This window comes from Cyprinodon tularosa, unplaced genomic scaffold (assembly GCF_016077235.1).
Source record: "Cyprinodon tularosa strain WSP-4 unplaced genomic scaffold, ASM1607723v1 ctg21, whole genome shotgun sequence".
In the NCBI taxonomy this organism is placed as follows: domain Eukaryota; kingdom Metazoa; phylum Chordata; class Actinopteri; order Cyprinodontiformes; family Cyprinodontidae; genus Cyprinodon; species Cyprinodon tularosa.
The window spans coordinates 589,443-612,219 of record NW_024038778.1 but is presented as its reverse complement, the minus strand read 5'-3'; the positions used below and the strand labels follow the sequence as shown (position 1 = coordinate 612,219).

General features: G+C 37.2%; 1 protein-coding gene across 1 annotated transcript in view; it reads left to right on the top strand.

Moving 5' to 3' along the window:
• The first annotated feature begins 9,032 nt into the window (after window positions 1–9,032).
• gna12a (guanine nucleotide binding protein (G protein) alpha 12a) overlaps window positions 9,033–22,777 on the top strand; it is a 41,471-nt gene continuing 27,726 nt past the window's right edge. The window contains exons 1-2 of the mRNA XM_038285332.1: window positions 9,033–9,167; window positions 9,375–9,800. Coding sequence (XP_038141260.1) covers window positions 9,483–9,800 — 318 coding nt within the window. The 5' untranslated portion in view covers window positions 9,033–9,167; window positions 9,375–9,482. The remainder of the gene's footprint in view (window positions 9,168–9,374; window positions 9,801–22,777) is intronic.

Below are 22,777 nucleotides of genomic sequence, written 5' to 3'. Positions count from 1 at the left end.
TTCCAATCTGTGTCCTACACTGTCCTTGGTGTTGATCAGTATATTAGTTACAAGTGGAACAGAGGAACAAAATATGCATGAAATGGACACCACCATGCTTACCATGCAGAGGGGCATGGATGTTAAATATCACATAATTTGACTGGACGAACCTTTTGGACATGTCAAGCATAATCCAAACTTTAGTCTTCCTCATTTAGCCGCCCTCCCTTTACTCTGTCTCAGATTCCCCTTGTTTAGTCTAGTCTTTATAATCCAGAGGGACAATTTGTCATACAAATAGTTCACTTATCATCTTTAATACCTAATTCAATATATAAGCTCATCTGGTTCTGTTGTTTCATGGCTGCCTCGTTTCCTGTGCTTAATGTCTGTTCTCCATATGCAAGACTGCCAGGGACCAAGCAAGGGACCAACAAAAAAAAATTAAAAAATTCTGAAAAAACATGGGCCTATAAGAAGATATCATGTAGCATGTAGCAAATTTGAATCAATTTGAGTGTATGATCTGGTTGAACTGTAAAGTGCCTTGAGATGACATGTGTTGTGAATTTGGGGCTATATAAATGAACTGAATTGAATTGAATGTAGCACAAATCTAACCAAGGGTAAAAAAAAACTGAATTGACTACTCACAATGAAACCAGCAGAATTTATACACATCAGCTAGCCTACAAACAACGAGGAAGGTAGGAAGAAAATTTCAGACAAACAACAAATAAACCTAGACAACCAACTCAAACCTAAACATCACAAATACAACACACATGTATAACTAAGACATTCTAACACCAAAATGTCTCTTTAAACAATAGAGCATTCAGTGTTTGACAACTTCTCCAGAGACAAGTGCCCAACTTTGCTGCTTGTTGGATTCCTCCACTTCCTGGTGCTTCCTGAGCTATTTCCTTCAACCTCAGGAAAAGAAAAACAGTTATTGATCTTCAGATACCGTACATGTTCGATTTCAGAGGATGCATCCTCCAAGGACCTGGTCTAGCTGAACTGGCTCCTTCAAGGTCTGTGAAAATAAGGAGGCCCTTGTCGCCATCTTGGCAAGCTGCTTGCTCTCAGTCATCGGTACCAGATTATTTGAGCCTTCTGTGAGAGTTCTCTAGTGTACTGGTTGTTCTAATTGCCGGATCCTGACAAGGTCTGCCCTCAGACCTTTGAGATTAGTTTACCTGATCTGTCTTCAGACTCCTGTTTGTTTCTGCTTGTGGACTGTATCTGGATCTGTCTTCTGACTTCGACTTGGATTTCCCCTCAGCACCTCTCTGATCTTGTCTAAACTCCTGTTAACCTCTTTGACACCAGGTAGGGCTTCCCATTCAGGATACACCTACCTTTCTTCGCCTGTTTGGGTCTGCTCGTCGACCAGTTCTGCAGTCTTCAAGCTCCGGTGTCCGGAACTCTCTGGGTGGCGTTCCATGCATGCTCTTATTAGCTATCAGACTGGATTCTACTCCCCCTTCTGGGCACAGACTGAACTCTAAAACCAGAGATTTTTAACGCCTTTGTTGCTAATTTCAGCTCCGACGTACATCAACGTTTTTGTGAATTACACTGATCTGTCCTCTTCGGATTCTAGGTCCTTAGTTCTGAGCAGTATTGTGTTCTCTGATTGCAGTTTAAATAAATTACAAATCTTTACAATACACTAAGATTAGGTACATAAGCTATTTGTGTAAAATTATTTTCTGTCTATCACATAACCTATAAAAAAAATTTGCATTAAAGTGTGAGAGAAATTTAATGAAAAATTAATCTACACCAATTTCATCATGGGATTCATGAAGTGCCTGAAGTCAAATAAGAGCAATATAAGGGGGACAAGCCTGGAAACATAATAACATACTTTTTCTAATCACATGCAAATGTATTACTTCAACCCAGGGTATGGTGTTCTTTGCTGAGGTAGGAACACAACAGGGAATTTAGGCTTTTATAGTCTGGTTAAATGATTCATTATTCTCCTCTGCAATCATTTTTGACATTTACTGAAGCCAGCTGTAGTTCCTTCCTTGGATTTTGAGAATGATTTTTTTAAGGAATAAATTTGACATTATGTTCAACCTTTTATAACATCATCCAGGGCTATGTAATGCTGCTTATATAACCACTGTTATTTCACAGGATTAAAGAGTCATCTATAGGAGAACTACAGAGGTTTTTATCACAGGAGAACACTCATTTTAATCTCATTTAGCCTCTTTAAGGAGGAAGTATTCATATTAGTAATAATGGCTTTTGTTGCTTTTACTCTAATAAAATCTTATTTTAATTATAAGATAAGATGTTTGCTTCTATGTTGTATTCAGACTTTTAATTTAATTTTGCAATTCTGACTTTAACAAAGGAAATAAACCACACCAAGCCCATAATCCTCACCCTACAGTATGTGGAACCTTTTTGCCAGAAACTAATAGGTAAGTAGAGTAGCACTACTTTAAAATAGTTTACTTGTAGAAGAAGAGGTAACTGTTGTCCTCCAAAGAATTACTAGAAAAGAGTTACCATGTTTCTAGTTAAAAACATGACTCAAGTACTGAGTAGCTGTTAAAATAACATCTTATTTAATCTTAAAATAACTTGAATCATGAAATATAAATCACATACAAGTTCTGTAATGTAAAAAATAAAAAAGGGTTAAAATTTTAACAAAAAATTCTATTCAGGCTGAGAATAGGAATATTTCTAAATTACATTTTTCAAAAAAAAGCTTTTCAAACCCCTTTTTTATGGTAAGTAATGCATATATGTGTAAGAACTGTACAAAGTTATGCCAGTGAAAATATATCCTGTTTACTGTATATTCATTAGAGCTTCAAATGGCTCAAGAATCAGAACAAAAAAAACTCTAGAACAGGAAGTTTTTTATTTATTTCACCTTAATATAAAGAAAAAATAGTTTGTGTTTGTCTCTGAAAATGTTTTCGTTAAACCAATCGTTTCTTTCTAAGAAGCAGCCTGAGTGAGATCAGCATTGTTTTTAAAATGTAACTTAAGTAAAAGTAAAAGGTACGTTGCAGTAATACAAAAATCCCTTCGACAAATACGCATGAGTAAACACATAACTATCATCAATCTCTGACTTAAATTCTAATTGTAGTAAGGTTTGGTGGAAATGATTTGAGTACCCAAATGATGTAGTGATGAGATAAGGAGACGGAGATTAGTTCTTGCAGATTTAATTTAAATGCAGAGGGCAACAGAAGCACAAATCCAGGAACAATAAAAAAGAAACCAAACAAGAGATGCCAAGGAGACACACAAATGAAAAGAAAAGCAGTGAAGAGGATACAGCAATGAGGAACTGCACAGGAGGTGTATATATAGGGAGCAGAGCAAAGAATAGGCTAATGGGCTGATATGGGGCAGGTGTGGATAGAGGTAACTAGAAGGGAGCTAGGGGAAAGGAGACTAGCACAAGGGGGCAACAGAGTTCAATCTGAAAAACTCACAGAGAAACGGCAATTAGAACAAAAGTATTGACACAATTACTTAGTCTTTGGCGATCAGACCTTGGCAGGAAACGCGCTGCATTTTGATTGGTATGCATGAACAGGAGCAAAGAATAGGGCTGTTTTCCCCCCCAGGCCTGAAACTGGAGTTGGAGTGGAGGTAGATGAAGTTGGTCAGTCTGTAGACTGCTGGTTAGCGAGACGGTTTGCTGAGCTTTATGGGGAGATCCAGTGGGCTGCATGAGCTGATACTAGAGCTTCACTCACGGACTTGGAAGATGGAAGTCCAGTTGGATAACACAGGTCGAAAGAACCTGTCCATGCTGAACAAGCATGAAACGACAGAGGAGAGGACCAGCTCTCCATTGGGAAGAAACCTCTGGCAAAACCAGGCTCAAAATGGTGGTCTTCTGCCAAACCAGTTGAAATGAGACGCGGAATGCAGGGGAATGAAACTCTGATATTTTAGCTACGATGGTGGAGTAGGGGCTGGAGGTGGGTTTAAACGGCGTCATCTGAATGAAGTCACAAAGCGCAACCACCATCTGTGCACTAGGTAGCAGGCGAGGTGCAGATCGGAGGCCTTTTAAGACTAACTTTGGATGCCGATTGACATCCAAAGTTAATCAGTTGAACTTCCGCCTAGGCTCCATTAACTCAAAAATGCAACACAGCAAATATAACACTAAGTGTTAACAGAATGACATAAATAACAGAAAACTCAAAAATAAACCACAAAGGGCAGAATCATGACATTGTATTCTAGAACTAAAACAGATATTTGAGAGAGACTCCATTCTCCCTTCAGCCAGTAATACTTTCTGTTTGAGACCAAGTATTACTTACCGAGGTTGAAGCCTGTTTGAAAGTTTCAATGATTAAAAAGGAGAATAGTAACACTTATTAAGCTGGTCATGCAGAAAGGAGAGACTCCAAGCGAAAAGAAGGCATAGAGATACAGGGTGAGTGGGATTGGTGTAATATGCAGGAACAGGTGGGATAAATGAGCTTAACTACCAGATGGCAGTATATAGGAAAGGGTAAGCATCTGATGATGGAGATGAAGGGTAAAAATCAACAGATAATTAAGAAAGAAAAGAAAAACAGAAAAGGAAAGTAAAAACCAGAATAAAGATGGAAATATTAATCACAATAAATACAAAAACAGAGAAGAGCAGAATAAGGACTCGAACAGAACTAAAATACATTAAGAACCAAAGATAAACACTAGACTTGCTAGATTGTTACACTTGGTTCACAAATTGACAAATGAGGAACACACAAAAGGTCAATGGAGATTGTAAAGTAAAAAGAAAATGCAAAAACAATATGAAAACAGAGCAAAACATAAGTAAAGAGAATAAGGATTTACTATATTTAATGTGTGATTAGGAGAGGGATTTATAATCAGATTTATGAGTTGTGGTTTTCAAATCTCTTTAGAAATAGGGTTTAAAAGTACTTCATAATTCTTTAACAAATACAGTTTACAATTCCTCTCACATGTTTCAATTTAACATTTACAATCAGAACATTTTTTTTTACATTGGATTTCTAATTGCATGATTTAAATGTTAAATTAGAAATGACTTTTTTTCTTTGTCAGTCCCTCTCCTGGTCCTCCATACTTCTCTACCCCATCAGTCATATTCCCACTTGTGGCATGTGTAAAAATCAGCTCTAGCTGTGAAACCTTTGTGGACTTGCACACCAAGATCTGCAGACACACTTCCCTGGATTTTGCTTATAGCTTTCCAGCTTCTTTCAGTTAGGACAGAATGTCATGTGCTAGCTGGACACACCGATTTTAGCACATGCTAAATGTGCAACTTTGAAATAAACAAAGTTGTAATGATTAAATCTAACTAAGCTGTAATCAATTGATACAAACAATCAGCACAGTCCACATGAAAACAAACCTGTCAAGTTTTGGATTTCATAATAAGGAACATTTTATGACATCCATTGCGAACTGATCCCAGTCAAGCTCCAGTATCCATTACATTTTAAGATGTGCACAAGAAATCTAAAATATACACTTTCAAACAACTGCAGTCAACAATAATGTGATCAGATTTTGACTTGTGATGTTAGCAATAGTTCTGTTTGGAGAGGCAGATCAATTTTGATATACATATAATTTTATCAGGGGTGCAACTACATACTTTCTGAGGGGTACGCAGACACATCATTTTGCCCCTGCCACACACACAGCTAATGTTTCTACTAAAACAAATATTGAGGAATCACTTAGTATCAAATACAAAAGAGAAAGGTTACAAATATCTTTTTATGATCAAGCCTTGAAGAGTAAATGTTTGTTTAGACAAAAAAAGAGAGAATCAAGTTATTAAAAAAAGGGCTGCTACTCTTTGTGGAGGAAAATAGACAAGCATTCCTCCACATGGTATTTCAAGGTTGGATGCTTTTAAGGTGATTATAAACCATGGGACAACGTTTTGTCTTGATTACCATCACAATAAATGCTGTCATCAACAGACTGGAGGGTTTATATGTGTTTACACTGTAGGCTATTTTGTGTGATCATTTGTGCTATTCTTTATATCTAACCATAATATAAATATATATATATATATATATATAATCATGTGAAATGTGAAAATAAGGAGGGGAGGGAATCTGTGGCAGGTTCCAGGTTCTAAGTTTAACAAATAAAGTTTCAGAAATGATCTAGACTGGTGTTGATAGCAAAATGGGGAATTGCCATCCACTGACTATCCACCAAAACTATCCATTTTAAGGCATTCATGTATAAAAAATATGAAAACATGTTTAAAATGTCCCTTTTCCTTCATATTTCTACCTGTTTTCTCATCAGTGGGCGATGTGAACTCCACCTACAGGGGGGGTTAATTCTCTGTACAACAGATGAAACCTGGAGGAAAGAATCGAAAGTTTGAAAAATGTATTTTAATTAAGCAATTTAAGACACATGTTAAGATTATTATCTTGAAAGAACTGCCAAATGTGGTGTTAATGTCTGGCCAATGGTCATAAATGAATTGAATCTTGACATCTGACTGCAAGTCCCTCGTGTGACTTGCACAATGCCTGTTGTCTAATCAATAATAAATAGCTTAGTTCAACTGACCTGTTAGAATAGTTTTAACTCCTTAATTGTCAGCATGTTGCCTAGCTTGCTTTAAATCAGCCAATAGAAGCAATACTGATTTTCTGATAAACAGTCTATTTTATAAAATAAATACTCTAAATTAATATTCGAAAGATGAGTAAAATTATTAGATTTTATACAGGCTTATTTCATTTTCAGGCTAATCCTAATGTATTTGAATTCGTAGGCAGTTTTTTTTCAGATTGTTTCAGTTTAATTGATTGAATTTGAATAAATACATACTTGACTTGAAAGGATTCATTTACAATGTTTGGTGAGGTTTTGTTCCAAATCTTTCATTGCCAAAATATTTTCCAAAGTAAAAACACAGAAGTGGCCTATCATGACTATAAAGCTGATCCCAGTGGGAAATTAGTCCCTAACTAATTATCGGCAGTGATAGCCATGCCAGTCCGGGATGCATATTGCTTTAGGTTAGTAGAATATATTAAGTAGGCTGTTTATGCTACCAAAAAACAAACTATGACACCATCCCCCAACTCGACTACTACATATATATATATATATATATATATATATATATATATATATATATATATATATATATATATATATATATATATATATATATATATATATATATATATACAGGTGCTGGTCATAAAATTAGAATATCATGAAAAAGTAGATTGATTTCAGTAATTCCATTTAAAAAGTGAAACTTGTATATTATATTCATACATTACATACAAACTCATATATTTCAGATGTTTATTTTGTTTAATTTTGATGATTACAAATGACAACAAATGAAAATCTCAAATTCATCATATCAGAAAATTAGAATATTACTGAAGACCAATAAAAACAAAGGATTTATAGAAATGTTGGCCAACTGAAAAGTATGAACATAAAAAGTATGAGCATGTACAGCACTCAGTATTTAGTTGGGCCTCCTTTGGCCTGTATTACTGCAGCAATGCGGCGTGGCATGGAGTCGATCAGTCTGTGGCACTGCTCAGGTGTTATGATAGCCCAGGTTGCTCTAATAGTGGCTTTTAGCTCTTCTGAATTGTTGGGTCTGGTGTATTGCATCTTCTTCTTCACAATACCCCATAGATTTTCTATGGGGTTAAGGTCAGGAGAGTTTGCTGGCCAATTAAGAACAGGGATACCATGGTCCTTCAACCAGGTACTGGTAGCTTTGGCACTGTGTGCAGGTGCCAAGTCCTGTTGGAAAATGAAATCTGCATCTCCAAAAAGTTGGTCAGCTGCAGGAAGCATGAAGTGCTCTAAAACTTCCTGGTATGTGGCTGCGTTGACCTCAGAAAACACAATGGACCAACACCAGCAGATGACATGGCACCCCAAACCATCACTGACTGTGGAAACTTTACACTGGACTTCAAGCAACGTGGATGAAGTGCCTCTCTTCTTTTCCTCCAGACTCTGGGACCTTGATTTCCAAAGGAAATGCAAAATTTACTTTCATCAGAGAACATGACTTTGGACCACTCACCAGCAGTCCAGTCCTGTTTCTCTTTAGCCCAGGCAAGACGCTTCTGACGCTGTCTGTGGTTCAAGAGTGGCTTGACACAAGGAATGCGACAGCAGAAACCCATGTCTTTCATACGTCTGTGTGTGGTGGTTCTTGAAGCACTCACTCCAGCTGCAGTCCACTCTTTGTGAATCTCCCCCACATTTTTGAATGGGTTTTGTTTCACAATCCTCTCCAGGGTGCGGTTATCTCTCTTGCTTGTACACTTTTTTCGACCACATCTTTTCCTTCCCTTCGCCTCTCTATTAATGTGCTTGGACACTGAGCTCTGTGAACAGCCAGCCTCTTTAGCGATGACCTTTTGTGTCTTGCCCTCCTTGTGCAAGGTGTCGATGGTCGTCTTTTGGACAACTGTCAAGTCAGCAGTCTTCCCCATGATTGTGTAGCCTATAGAACTAGACTGAAAGATCATTTAAAGGCTTTTGCAGGTGGTTTGAGTTAATTAGCTGATTAGAGTGTGGCACCAGGGGCCATCAATTTTGAACCTTTTCACAATATTCTAATTTTCTGATATGATGAATTTGAGATTTTCATTTGTTGTCATTTGTAATCATCAAAATTAAACAAAATAAACATCTGAAATATATGAGTTTGTATGTAATGTATGAATATAATATACAAGTTTCACTTTTTAAATGGAATTACTGAAATCAATCTACTTTTTCATGATATTCTAATTTTATGACCAGCACCTGTATATATATATATATATATATATATATATATATATATATATATATACATTTCTTTTTTGTTAAGAAATACATTCCTGATGAAGATTCCAATTCAGAAATAGTTAAGGTGAACTTCATCATCACATATGTGATGTTCCTAGACATTGTCACGGTGGCGCCCCCTTTCGGCGGGTGACGGTGCAGCATCGGTGCCCTTATCGGGGTGACCGTCCCACCGCCGCCCGCAGGGGCCGCGTTCTCAAGTTCACTGAGCGCAGTTGCCTGCCTGTCCGGATAGCTTGGACCGGGCTGTCCTGCTGAGAGACATTTCACAGCTAGAAGCACTGCTGTGCCTCGGGCGGACAAACCGTTTCCAGGTCTGTTAAAGTCCTATTTTATTGCCTTTAATTTGGCTATTCAAGCGGTTAAACTTCAGCAGTTTTTTTTGGCGTCGTTTATCCTTGAAGAGTTTTTTTTTTGTTATCTTGTTCGTTCGTCTAACCAAGATGGACACGGCTTGTCTGCCGGTCGGACCGTAAATAAAGACATATTTCACTAAATGTAAACTTTTCTGATTTACACAGCTGTAGCCGAGCTGGGCCGTTCCCATCCCAGAGGTCCTATAATGAACATTTTCCCACTGGAGTTTCGGTAAACTTTACATTTTTTCACCCCACTTGCTTTCCCGCACCATGTCGGGAGTGGTCCGCACCCTGAGCCGCTGCCTGCTCCCGGCGGAGGCCACCCGGGAGCCGGGAGGCAGCAAGCAGGGCAGGAGGGAGAGGGACGCGCCTCAGGAGCGGGAAGCCAGACGCCGGAGCCGGGAGATAGACGCTATGCTGGCCCGGGAGAGGAGAGCCGTTCGTCGGCTGGTGAAGATTCTGCTCCTCGGGGCCGGAGAGAGCGGAAAGTCCACATTCCTGAAACAGATGCGCATCATTAACGGCCAGGAGTTTGATAAGAAAGCGCTCCTGGATTTCCGGGATACTATATATGAGAATATACTAAAGGTAAGGACTGACTTTAATAATACATGACTGGATCATCTTATGTTTACTCTGATTGCTTATACTTCTAAAGCTGTAGAACCAAATGGACATGGTGTTTGTGATACAGCAGTTAAAAAGGCTGATTTTATCCTTTAGTTGATTTTATTGCAGTTGATCAAGTTCCTTCTGTCTATAAAAATATCAAATATAGAATATTTCCTAACTTTATTCCTTTTCCCAATTTTTATTAGTAGCATCCATCCATTCATCCTTGCGGTTTAACTTTTATGCATGTCACATATTTAATTTCTAACCACTAAATCATCAGATCTCTGCGTTTGTATATGAAAAACATCTCAACCAGAGGCGTAGCCAGAAATTTCTAATAAGGGTGGCCAGGCAATAACCAATGTACACTGAGGGGTGGCCGAAAGTTGAGAGGCACCAGAACCTCAGTGTCAGGAAGATTGATGGGCACAACATCCATGTTTTCTAAATAAGGACTAACTATACTTTTCTACAAACTTTGCTGACAAATAGACACATAAATATTTAAACATCTGTGCTTTCTAGCTAAAAGGTATAGTGGATACAATTCATTGAGGTTTGAGTTTTAGGCGAACATCTTTTCCATTGTCATTACTTACCTACTTTTATCAATAATTATTCTGCACAGAATTGATATTTACAAATACTAATATCTACATAAATTGATTATTTAATAAATTTTATTAAAATAGCTATTTATCAATTATTTTACTGAAGACTCTTAGGTTACGTTCCCACTGCAGCCTGAAGTGACCCAAATCCGATTTTTTTGGCCCATATGCGACCTGGATCTGATCTTTTCATGTCAGTCTGAACAACACAGATCCGATTTTTTTCTAATCCGACCCAGGCCACTTGGCTATGTGGTCCGGAATCCGATACGAATCTGATCTTTTCAAATGCGACCTGTGTCTGAACGGCCAGGTCGGATTCATCCAACCTGAACGTCATTAATACCCGACAAAGGTCACTATTATGCTACGCAGAAGCGGCAAGAAAAACAACGACCATGGCAGATGATGATGCGGAGAGCAGTATTTATGTTTAAACATATTGAAAAGAATGTGTTTTTATAGTTGGAAAAGATCGCTAGAAGCGCGCCGGCACTACCATCCATGTTTACTTCCATAAACATAGCACGCTGGCCTGTGACGTCATTGCGTCCTCTACTGCGCATGCGGGTCACATGTGTTGTATGACTGCAGTTCATACAGAAGATCACATACAAGTTGCATATATTTGGAAATATGAACAGCAACGCAACAAAATCGGTTTTCTCAAAAAAATCGGAATTGAGCATCAAGGCCTGCAGTTTGAACGTAGCCTTAGATGACTTGCAGAGACACATAGTTCCGAATAAAGCATGAATTCTGTATTTATGATCTTCAATGTTAATGTTAATATAATGTCAATTAGGGCTGAAACGATTCATCGAGTAACTCGATTACAAAAAATCCTCGAGGAAATTTATCTGCCTCGAAGCTTCGCTAAATTTATTGTATTGTAATAAGCAATGCTGTTAAATACGCAGCACACTGGTCTAGCCGGAGGGTTTTTGTGTTGCACAACGCTACCACTTCCGTTAGCGCCTGGAGCGCTTGTGCTAAGTTTGTAGCTATGGAGGGAACCGGAGAATGCTCAGAAGGAGAACCCCGAACGCGACAAAAAATGTCAAAAGTTTGGGAACATTTTAGGCTAAACAGAAAGGACAACACAGCGCAATGCATCCACTGCAAAGCAGAATTGGCGTACCACAACAGCACAACATCAATGTTGCAGCATCTGAAGAGAAAACACCCGCTACATGCATCCAACTCGTACACGGTAACGTTTAAGTTCTCTTTGCTAACTACGTTGTGTGATAATCTGCCATGTTATAGATGTAAATTGAGGCACATTATTTTGCTAACGTTACATCTAAACATAGCGGTTACTTAACCGGGTGTAGTGTAAATTGTATGTGAGGGTGGAACTGAGAGAAATTATGCAGGACTTAATGTAAGTTTTTTGATAAAAATACGCAGCAACAGATTACAGGCATAAGCTGAAAAGCATTTATTTATTGGTGTCTTTCCATCCTGAAAAGTTACAGTCTTTTCTTCTCGCTACTGTTATGTATGAATTAGAAATTTTTGATTAATATTTTTTGTAGTAATTCTATATTTGTTTATACCTAAGCAATCAAGAATAAATAATAGCATCGTTTTTATAAAAATAGCAAAATTTTTGCATTTTATCATGACTAGTTAAGGCTGCAGAACTCTGTACAAACTCAAACCTTTACATTTTGAGTAAGTTTATTTTTTTCCTAACATATAGATTACATTCTGTTTTCCAATACATAAAAAAACATTTCTCTGCATTTAGATTTTTCTGTGATGGTTAAGGGATGCTCAAAAATGAGATATTGGACTGATCTGGACTAACTGGTGTTATTGCAGATTTGCCAATAGTTTATTTTATAAATTTTTTTTATCCGATTACTCGATTAATCGTAAGAATAATCGATAGATTACTCGATTACTAAAATATTCGTTTACAACAGCCCTAATGTTAATATATAAAACATTTAACCTCTTACACCCTAAGGGGGTATAAATAAATTTCTGCCTGACAAAAACACACAAAAGTAAATCACTTATAGCCTCACAGCTATTAGATTTAAGAAGAAACTTTTGGTACCTCTGTAAAGGTAAGATGTCATAGAATGGTTTTCTGGTGTCAGCACCATTGTAGCTTTGACCCTGCCTGAAATATTAGGGACAAAATACAAAATATTTTGCATTTTTTTTAAGCTCGCCAAAATTTTCTTTGAAATAAACATTGCAAAACACTACCAAAATATTATTTATAGCACAAAAAAGTAGTACAGACTTTTAAATCTAAATGTTGTGTAAAAATATACCAAATTTGGACTCAATCAGATGAATCATATTTATTTTAGAATGGTATTAGTGAGAAATTTCTTAGGGCGGAGAGGCCATTTTGGCACATTTATCCAAAAATTTCACCAAACTGTGCCAAATGTGTTTTCTACATCAATACTGGGGGTTTGTTAAAATTACGAGGTCACGTAGCAGCTGGACCCACCGGTGGGTCCGTAGGGTTCTAGGGGTTAAATTATTTAAATATTCTACTTGAGAGTATTACTGCTGCCACTGTCTGGATTAGAGGGAAATAAATGGTAGGGGTGGCCAATGATTGGCTAAGGCTGGCCATGGCCACCCCTGGCCCCCAATCTAGCTCCGCCCCTGATCTCAACATGACTGTTCTTTGTTCTCAACTGATAAATAATGGTGTAATCTTTATCACAAGCAGACTAAATCCTCGTGAAAATAATGATTTCATGTTGTGCTATACAGTTTTTATGTCTCTAGAAACTCTCTCTAACAGGCACCTCCAGCTCTGTTGACATAGTGCATATTTTTATCCTGAAGTCTGTGTGTCCCTGTCCTTTTGTTTGCTGTCATGGCTGGGCCTCCTTCACCAGCTAACAATACCAGACTATTCCTGAGGGATGAGCACATCCGCCCCGAGTGCCACACAGCCCAGACAAGCCAGATAAGAGCCTGCACTCCAACCTCAGACAAGACAGCATTCACAACCCTCCCCCCAAATGCAGGCGTATAGCCACAGCCTGTCTCAGGACAGATTCTGAACACAGTCCTCCCTGAACCCGCCCACACTTAACCACAGTTTAATGTAAACTACACACACCAAAGAATGCATGTCTGCTCATCAGAATGAGCTTGTAACAGAAGGAACTGCTTTGCAGACAGCTTAACATGAGGGTTAGCTGCAAACATGAAAGGATGGAGGTTATTTTCAAAGTTCAGAAAAAGGTCCCACAGCTTTCTTTTGTGAACAAAGCGAGTCCTTCCATGATGATTATACACCTAATAACCACTTTATGTTTCCCAAAAACTTGTACATTTGGTCCAAGGATCATTGGTTGCTTCTATAGAGGCACCGACCTGTCATGGTTCAGTCACAATCAAACATTCTCATACATGTTATTATAATAATTTTTCTTTTGTATTGTCCTGATTAAAAATCTCAGTGACTTTAGATTTTGTTTCATGTGCTCCTACCAAAATCAGCTTGTTGGAGCAATGGTTATTACTAGAAATTGTGTCTTTTTTTTAGCATTCATTTATACTTTTCAAGATGTGTGATTTGAAAGATTCCGACTAAAATATCATCTTTTAAAATTAAACCTAATTTCCAGAGCTACTTTTTGCTTTCTGTTACAGAGCTGTGATTCAGTGCAATCATGCCGTGTTTACTCGGATTGTCTTTGTCTGACATTTCTACCAGTATGATGATCTAAATGATTTAAATGGGATGGACATGCAAAATCCCACCAATGATCTAAAATGGCAAAATAACATTCCAGAGGAATTCTATTCAATTCAGTTGTTTAGCGTCAAATACAACGCATGTCATTGCAAGTCATTTTACAGAGACATTTCAAACAGATCATACAGTTACTGTAAATTGGTTAAATGTTTCTGTCAAGGAGAAGCAGTTGATTGCATCCAGTCATGCAAGACATGCTCCTCCTGGATGGGCTTGCAGCAACGATTCGGGAGATTGGAGATAGAATGAAGCAGAAAGATAAAAACAATGATCCCTATGTCCTACAGCAGCCTAAACATATAAAAGCATACAGTTAATATAAAAAATTACTTTGGATAGCCTAACTTTTGGATGAGGTATGAGAAAGATTTCCGAGTCTTGGTTTAAGGTTCATAAAAAGCTATATAGATGTTTTTATATATATATATATATATATATATATATATATATATATATATTTTTTTTTTTTTTTTAGGGGTTCAACTGTATATACAGGGCTCTGAAGTTTTTTAACCCCACAGATACAGCTAATTGTTTCAGCTAATCTGTTGTATGGATTAAACAATCAGATTAATCCATTATTGAAACAATCATCAACTAATTTAGTAATCGATTAATCATTAACTGGAGTATAGAGACTGTAAATATTCCTTTAGGTGACAGAGCGACCTACTTACAGCAAAAATTAAAATTGTAAAACATAACAAATAAAGTTATATTAAATCGTCTTGCATTTATGATAAAATCTTTTTTTGTCTGTCAATACGACCTTTCCAGAACTCATCAAGTGATAAAGCTTTATTTTCATTTGGTTTAATTTTTGCAAAAAATCTTCTTTAAGGAACCATTTGCTTTCTGATTATTAATCGATTAATCGGGAAAAAATCGACAGATTAATCAATTTTTTTTTTTTCAAAATAATCGTTAGTTGCTGCCCGAAACTGTTTAATTTTGTCTAATTCTAATGTCTTAACCAGAAAATTATTTTTGGGATGAAAACGTTTAGCCGTGTTTTTGTTATTCATGTATAAAACAGCATGAGCTTTCTTTGAAAATGGCATGATTTGAAAGCCAGTTTCAGAGTGTAACTTTTGGGGAAGAGAAATCCTTGTCCATGTTCCTAAACAAGGCTGCTCAGTGGATCAGTGGGTGGCACTGCTGCCTTGTAGCAAGAAGGTTCTGGGTTCGATTTGATTCCGGGCCTTGGGTCTTTCTGCATGGAGTTTGCATATTCTCCCTGAGCATGTGTGGGTTCTCTCCGGGTACTCTGGCTTTCTACCACAGTCCAAAAACATGACTGTTAAGTTAATTGGCTGTAAATTCTCCTTAGGTGTGCATGTGAATGGTTGTTTGTCCTGTTTATCCAGCACCCCTTGGGATCGAAGTGTGATGAAAAATGGATGGATGTTTGTAAACAGACAAATCTGAAATCTGCACGAACGGAGAAGCCATAACTGATGAACAGTGTGACTTTGAGGTGTGGCCTTTTGGAGCAGGCGTTATTTGTAGGCAATCTGATGTTGCTGAGTTTCAAAGACTACTAACTGTTCACTAGTAGCGGGGCAGGTAAACAACACCATTTTTAAAGTTTCATCTAGTGGTAGTTCTGAGGCGGCCATAACCTAAAAAGTTGTGTAGGTTTGTTACATTAAAAAAAATATTCAGTGAATTGTTTATGCTTAAACAACTGAAGATGGTCACAAACAAAAATCTAAAATTGGAAATAAATCTCAAGCTATTCTCTTCTGTAGTAAAATATTTTTATTGTTTTTCACTCACTAAGGGAGTGTCAGGAATATGGAAAAGGATCTCTTAACTTTATAAACAGCTAATCTTTTACTACTTTACTTTTTAATGTATTTCTTCTTTGTAAAGCACCTTGTGATGATATCTGTTGTGAACTAACAATATATACATCAAATATTAACACTAATGATATTATTACAATAAGTAGTTTTTTTATATTTAATAATCTTTATCAGTCATTCCCTATAAGATACAAGCCTGTGGCCAAGCTAACTGGGCCCGATGCTAAATGTTGAGTTGTCAGCACATGTTTCACACAGGAAGATCATTAGTGGTACACTGCTTTCTACCTCCGTTTCCAGTGTAAATAATCATTGGTCTCTGTGTAAATATCAGTCCCCTGCTAACCTGATAATGATTATATAGTTTATAGAAGAACTTCCTTGTTAACGTCCAGGATACTTTTAAGAATTGAGATGATTCAAGACAGAAATCCAATTCCTGCTCAGCCTTTCTCTGAGTAGACATTAGCTTTAGTCTCAGCACCAATTATTTAGTATATCAATGTAAAGCTACCTGCCCTGTGTAAGGTATTAAATGCTTTTACTCTTGTAAGATTTAATATCTTCACAAATCCTCTTTTATCCATTTAAACATTCAAGTTGCACAGAGCTACAACTTGATATAATCATTAAGAAAGAAACTAATCATCAACCTGCTCAATATCAACTTACAGTTAGCATTTTTAACCTAAGAAAGAACTGGAAATTAGTCAAATAGCGCAGCAAAATTTGCCTAATTAAATGTTCAGCTTTTCTTTTATCCATTTGTCTAAAATTAAACCTGGCTCATAATTATGCTTATCCTTTGTTATGTGTGGTTTTGTCTGCCAGTGGAGGATCAGCGTCACCTGGCAGGTGTAGAGAATCCCCTTCTTTCATGGGAGCCTGATGACAAAGGAAGGGAATATAGCTGGAAAGGAAGGAGGAATAAAACCGGCACAGAACACACAGGTGCTGGTTTTAAAGACAGAGCCTGTGGGTGTGGTGCTGCTCTGTGAGTCTATAATTCTGCATCCTGTAAAGTCTAAAATCTCTGCCTTAATCCTCATCAACATGGAAGCATTTGTTTCTCACACGACAAGGTTAAACAAAAGAAATCCCACTGGCTTAAGCGGAGCTGCAAATATCCATTATACTGGATTCATTTTAGTCCTCTAACTTGCATGCCAGAATGGAGGATAAATACGGACAACAAAACACGGCTGGTCCTTTTCCACTTTTCCAAAGTGAGCATGTGATATCTTATCTCTTTGCTCTGACAGCCCCCGCCATCTGTCACCAATAAATATGTGTGGCCCCAGTAGTCAAGGCACATTTTTATACAGCCATTGGACTTCTTTTTTTTTTTAGCAAATGCAATTTCTTTTAAGTGTTATGCTTTTTTGCCCATATGCAACTCATTTCTGACAATTTTATGGCAGTCAGAACAGCCCAATTTCCATCCTGTCATCTTCAAAGAAAATCTGATTTTCCACATGTACTAAATTATATACAATCCAATAGCTTTTATATTATATTTTATAGCTCATCACGTTATCATCCAGGCTTTGACTACTCATTCAAACAAACCTCAACAGTTGCTGCTCCACAAAAAACCCACTGGAAATATTTCAGCTATCTTTTAACATTTCTTTGTTGTTATGATGTGATGGTAATACTGTCGACAACTTATAATAACAGAGATGCCAACACCTTTTATCCCTTCTGTAAACAGTGTGCTGCTGTGTGACGTCTACCCTGTCCCTTTGTGGGTCGCGTTGGGGCTGTGAAATGTTCAGGCGGGGTCTGATGGTGAACACATTTGAGTAATAGATTAAAAGCCCAAGCGGAAAAAAATTTGATTGCATCTATAAATCAGAATCGAGCATCAAGACATGCATTGTGGATGTAGATGAAGATCCCCCCGTCCCCCCTCCCTATTATTCTTCTTTAGACTGACAAAAATCACACACAAAGACCCATCACGTCCGGAGCGCATGATGAGGAGACCATGACTCAGCATTTTGAAAGAGGTTCAGATATTTAGTTTTAACTTTGGATATTTAGCTTGCTTTTCATCTTAATGTAAGAGTGAACCCTGTGGTTGGATCCAAACAGCTGCCAGAAGCTGTCAAATAGAAGATTGTTGCAGTTTGTGAGTTTTTTAAAAAGGTTTAAAGAAGTTTAAAAAAGTAATTTGAAATATATCAGCAGTTTAACTTTAGAGGAAATCTCTGAAATAAAGATAAACTAAAAAGCTGTCAGAGCAACTTCAGCTTGAAGGCAGACCACAGGATGTTTATCAGGTTATGGAAGCCCTGAAATGTCATCACTGAAGTGCAATCATGACACTTTTGATTTAAAAAAAACTTTCATGGTAAATGTACAAAATTCCCATTAAACATCAAATTTAGCAAGTTGCGATTCTAAAAATGAGTTAATTAAAATAAAAACACTAAAAACTGCAATTTTAAAAAATGTTCATGTTTTCTGGTTGTATTGAAATTCTTGTGTTTTGCAAAATTCTACTAGAAATGCTTTTTCACATCACAAGAGTCACATGATCTGAAACCGGACCGTACTGCCTTGTAAAAAGATAAAGAAGAGTGGAAGTAGTTGGAGGATGGTGCAACATATTTGGATTCATGAGGACATTGAGTATTTTTTACATTTAGTTACCAACGGTTCTGGTTCTGCTGGAGGTTTCTTCCTGTTAAAAGGCAGTTTTTCCTCTCCACTGTCGCTACAAGCATGCTTAGTGTGAGAGATTGCATCCAAGTCAATGAGTCAATGCAATCAGCTGGTTTTCCTTAGATAGAAAACTTTGAATCAATTTGACTGCATGATCTGGTGAACTGTAAAGTGCCTTGAGATGACATGTGTTGTGAATCAACGATATATGAATAAACTGAATTGAATGTGTTTACATTCCTCCTCTGCCATGTTGTTTTTCAGAATTATTGCATTATTAAACATATTTACATGCAATTTTCATTGTATTTGTTATTGTAATGGAAATACCGCAATTGTGAATTTTTTACATTTTCAAAATAATAAGAATATCGACATAGCTTTGCACACTATTGTAATGGAAATGCAGCTACTGACCTAAAACATACAAGGAAATCCACCAACGACTCACTGAGACAAATGAACAATCGAAAATCCATAGTCCTAGTTAAAGCCAGGACGATTATTATAATGAGATTCTGTGGGGTCTCACAGATTCCACCCCCCCAAAAAAGAAGGTACAGCTCAAAACAGAAAAAAGGGAGCAGGTTCGTCTCAGGCATGCTAAGGGAAATAGAAGTAGCTGTTAGGGGGAGAATATACTAATTTCTCATGTAAAAAGAACAGTAGAAGTATGACTATGTTCCATAAAAGCAGTTAAGTTAGTTTTTGTTCCAATGACTAAAACATGTGGTTCGACATGGACCTGAAAAACATTTCTTAATAGATAACTTCATATTCAATAATGTATCTGGCTTTATTTCTCATCAATGTGTAAAATATAGTGTTGTTGGTTGTGATCTTGGAGTTAGTCAGTCATATTCCTCTTGGGGAATAAAAATGCAGGTTACGTAATCGGCAGCATTAGTGCAGGAAGAGAGCTGTCTCATAATTGCCACACTCTGATAAATGAAAGAGTTTGGAGCCAGTCTGGGCCGTCGGCTGGAGAAAGCTGCTCCTAATGCTGCTGACCGCGGTGACTGTCACAGGTCACCAGTTCAGGCTTTAGATACTGGAGTCTTTAGGCGTCTTTGTCTGTAACTTTACCGTGAGCTGGTCCTCTGTCAAAACTGGACTCTGTTTCAGCTTATTGACTTCCTTAATGTTGGAGCTGCTCGTTAGAGCTCTTTAGAGATGCCTAGCTTAACTATGAAGCCAGTCCAACAAAGGAAAAAGTTCGGAAGCACAGAAAAATAATCCTATACCTAATATTAAATTTAAGGTAATATACGGGTGTCTCAGTTAATGAGAAATAAATCGTAAGGGCTAATTTTAGAAACACTTTTTAATAAGTAAACATCATATATTTGTTCATTAATCAAAGATTGGGCTTTTTTAGGTACACCACTATCTAACACAAATTAATATGATATTGGACCAATGAGAAAGAATGCTTGATAGAAACCTATAGAACCTATATTATGGCCTTCATAATAATGACAGGTGTCTAGTAGATACTCATCATTTACGCAAGATATAAGTCACAAATGGTTTACTCATGTCTTTGTGCAAAGAACATTAACTGGAAGTAATAGAAGCAGCAATAATAAGCACAGCTGTGTAGTGATTCCCCTTTAAAACTTTGATGGAAATTCACAAGGCATGAGCAACGACTGGAGTCTGTGCTTTTCTTTTCTGAAAAAGGTGATTAATGCTTTTTGTTCGCTGTAAATCATAATAATATTAAATCAAAATTAATATAAATAGAGGCTGAAACTGTAGCTGTCCTAATGGAATTAATCTAAACAGGTTTCATATTTTAACAGAATTACAGAAATGAATTCTCTTTTTGATTTAAAATGTTGAGACACTGTCCTGGTTTCTCAAACTTTTGACGATTTACCGCGCATTTATTGCTTTTTTTTTGTCCAAAACCATCTGTTTGGCGCCTTTCTTGTGTTTAAACAGGAAATTGCATCTGAATTTGAGCCAGTATTAGAATCAGCTCTTCTGTTATGACATCATCTAGAAAAACTGATGTGAGTAGCTCTGTCACTTTGGGCTATAAATGTGGTCTTCCCCTATTTGCGACTCCAGATACAGCCAGGTTTATTTTTATTATTTATTAACTGGTTAAGCTTCTTGAAGTTTGGCTGGATAGATGTTCTGTTTACTATGAAAGCTTGGTTACAAAAGAATTATGTTTGTGCTGTACCTTACATGTTCATTCATCTGTAATATTTTCACTCTGATTAAAGATCAAAGGTATCTCTGCATAAATCACCTTTGCTTTAAAGTTGTTTTATATCATTCTTGAGTTGAAGGGGGTGCAAAATAAAATCAGTTCCAGAGCCACAATTTGACCCCATAGAGATGCATCGATCAATAAATCGCAATCGGCCTGTAGCAGCCTTATCGGGATTGATTTTTGTTCTAAGAATAGGTCGAAGGAGGCCAATCAGATGACGTTTATCACAACAAACCTCCACCGGGGCATGCGTGCATTTCCAGTTCAACTTATATTAATAAAACTAGAATACAAGTTCATTAATTCCAGTAACTTCATTTAATAAGTTAAAGACATTACATAGATTAATTGCATACAAACTGTTTTCAAGCATGTATTTATGTTAACTTTGATATTTTTACACAAAACTAAGGAAAACATTACATATATAGAATAATTATTAGACAACTGAAAAAGGCAATGGAGGAACGTTTGCTTTATTGAAAGCATTGTATGTGTAAACCCTGCTATAACTGTAGGGTAAAACTTAGAGTTTCATTAGTGGTACAATCAGACAACAAACAAAGCAGACTCTTCAGGAACGATGCCGTTTTTTCTTCTACTCCTCCAGAATCTTATGACCATCAGAGCTGTTGTTGGGCCGCCTAAAGATGATGTTGTCATGTGATTTTTCTTCACTTTCTGACTACAATTACCTAATTACCTCCCTTTAGCTGAAATGGGGTAATATATTTTAATTTTTTTAGAAAATGAAACGTGTGAATTTGCCTTGTTTTTTGCTGCACTTACTGCCTCCTTGCAGAAAGACAAAGGCCCACAAACAGGAAAACGGAAAGCTATTTAAACATGCAGGCATACAGGAAGAGAACCAGACATCAATATGAGAGTTTATGCAAGAGTTTGTTCAGATTGGTGAATCAATAAGAGGCCGTGTGAGCTAACAGAATACCTGTGGCAGCGGTCTGGAAATGACTCAGTCTTTGTATAAAGAAACACTGATTTTGTATTTTCGTTCCTGACACCTTGCTCTTGTGGGTCGACATGTCGACTTATTGTGAGTATTGGTCTTAAACATCAGCGTCTAACTTCCTCACTTAGTTTTTTTTTTTTTAAAGTTAAATCATCCATTTGTACTTATAAAAAAACCTCTCATTGTGGGATTAGCCTTAAAAGCGCCCCACAGCACTGAGTCAGAACCCCCCCCCCCCCATCTGTCTGACTACAAACATACACACATCGATGATGCATTAGTGAGAAAAGCATCTTTGCTTGCTCAACCCTCCATCTTCACTGTGGAATCCCCTCTTCCTCCCCATCTACGGTTGTTTGGGCTTTTTAGAGGATTTTCTAGCTGTCAAGAAAAAGTCTATCTGGCTGAGGCGAAGTTAACATTGTGGGCGTCTAAGGGCTATTGGATGTGAGATTGGGCTATACAAACAAACCTGACTAGACATTAGTGTTTCAAAGGGATTAGGTGGTCTTGAATCATTGAGACACACCACACATGTAACGTCCATTTAACCATAGACAGAGCTGGACTTGTGGATCCAGCATGTTGCTGAACATTGAATTCTTCACATAGCAGTTGATTATTTAAAGCCATCGATCAGAACCACTTCAGTCCTTTAGGGGTCCAGACTTCTTTCCAGTTAGCTTTGCATCTCCAGGCACAGTAGAATAGCTATGCCAGTTTGTTCTCCTAAAAAGTGACAGAAAATATTTATAGAGAGACGTTAAAAGATGGTGCCCTGCACACCTCTGCTGTTTTTAATCTGGGCACAGTTGAATGTTTCAGATCGGAAAGAAAAGTTAGGGTAAAAGAGTAAATCTAAAACTGATTAAGTTGTATATATAAAAGTTTTTAAATGTTTAGCTTGTTTTCAAGG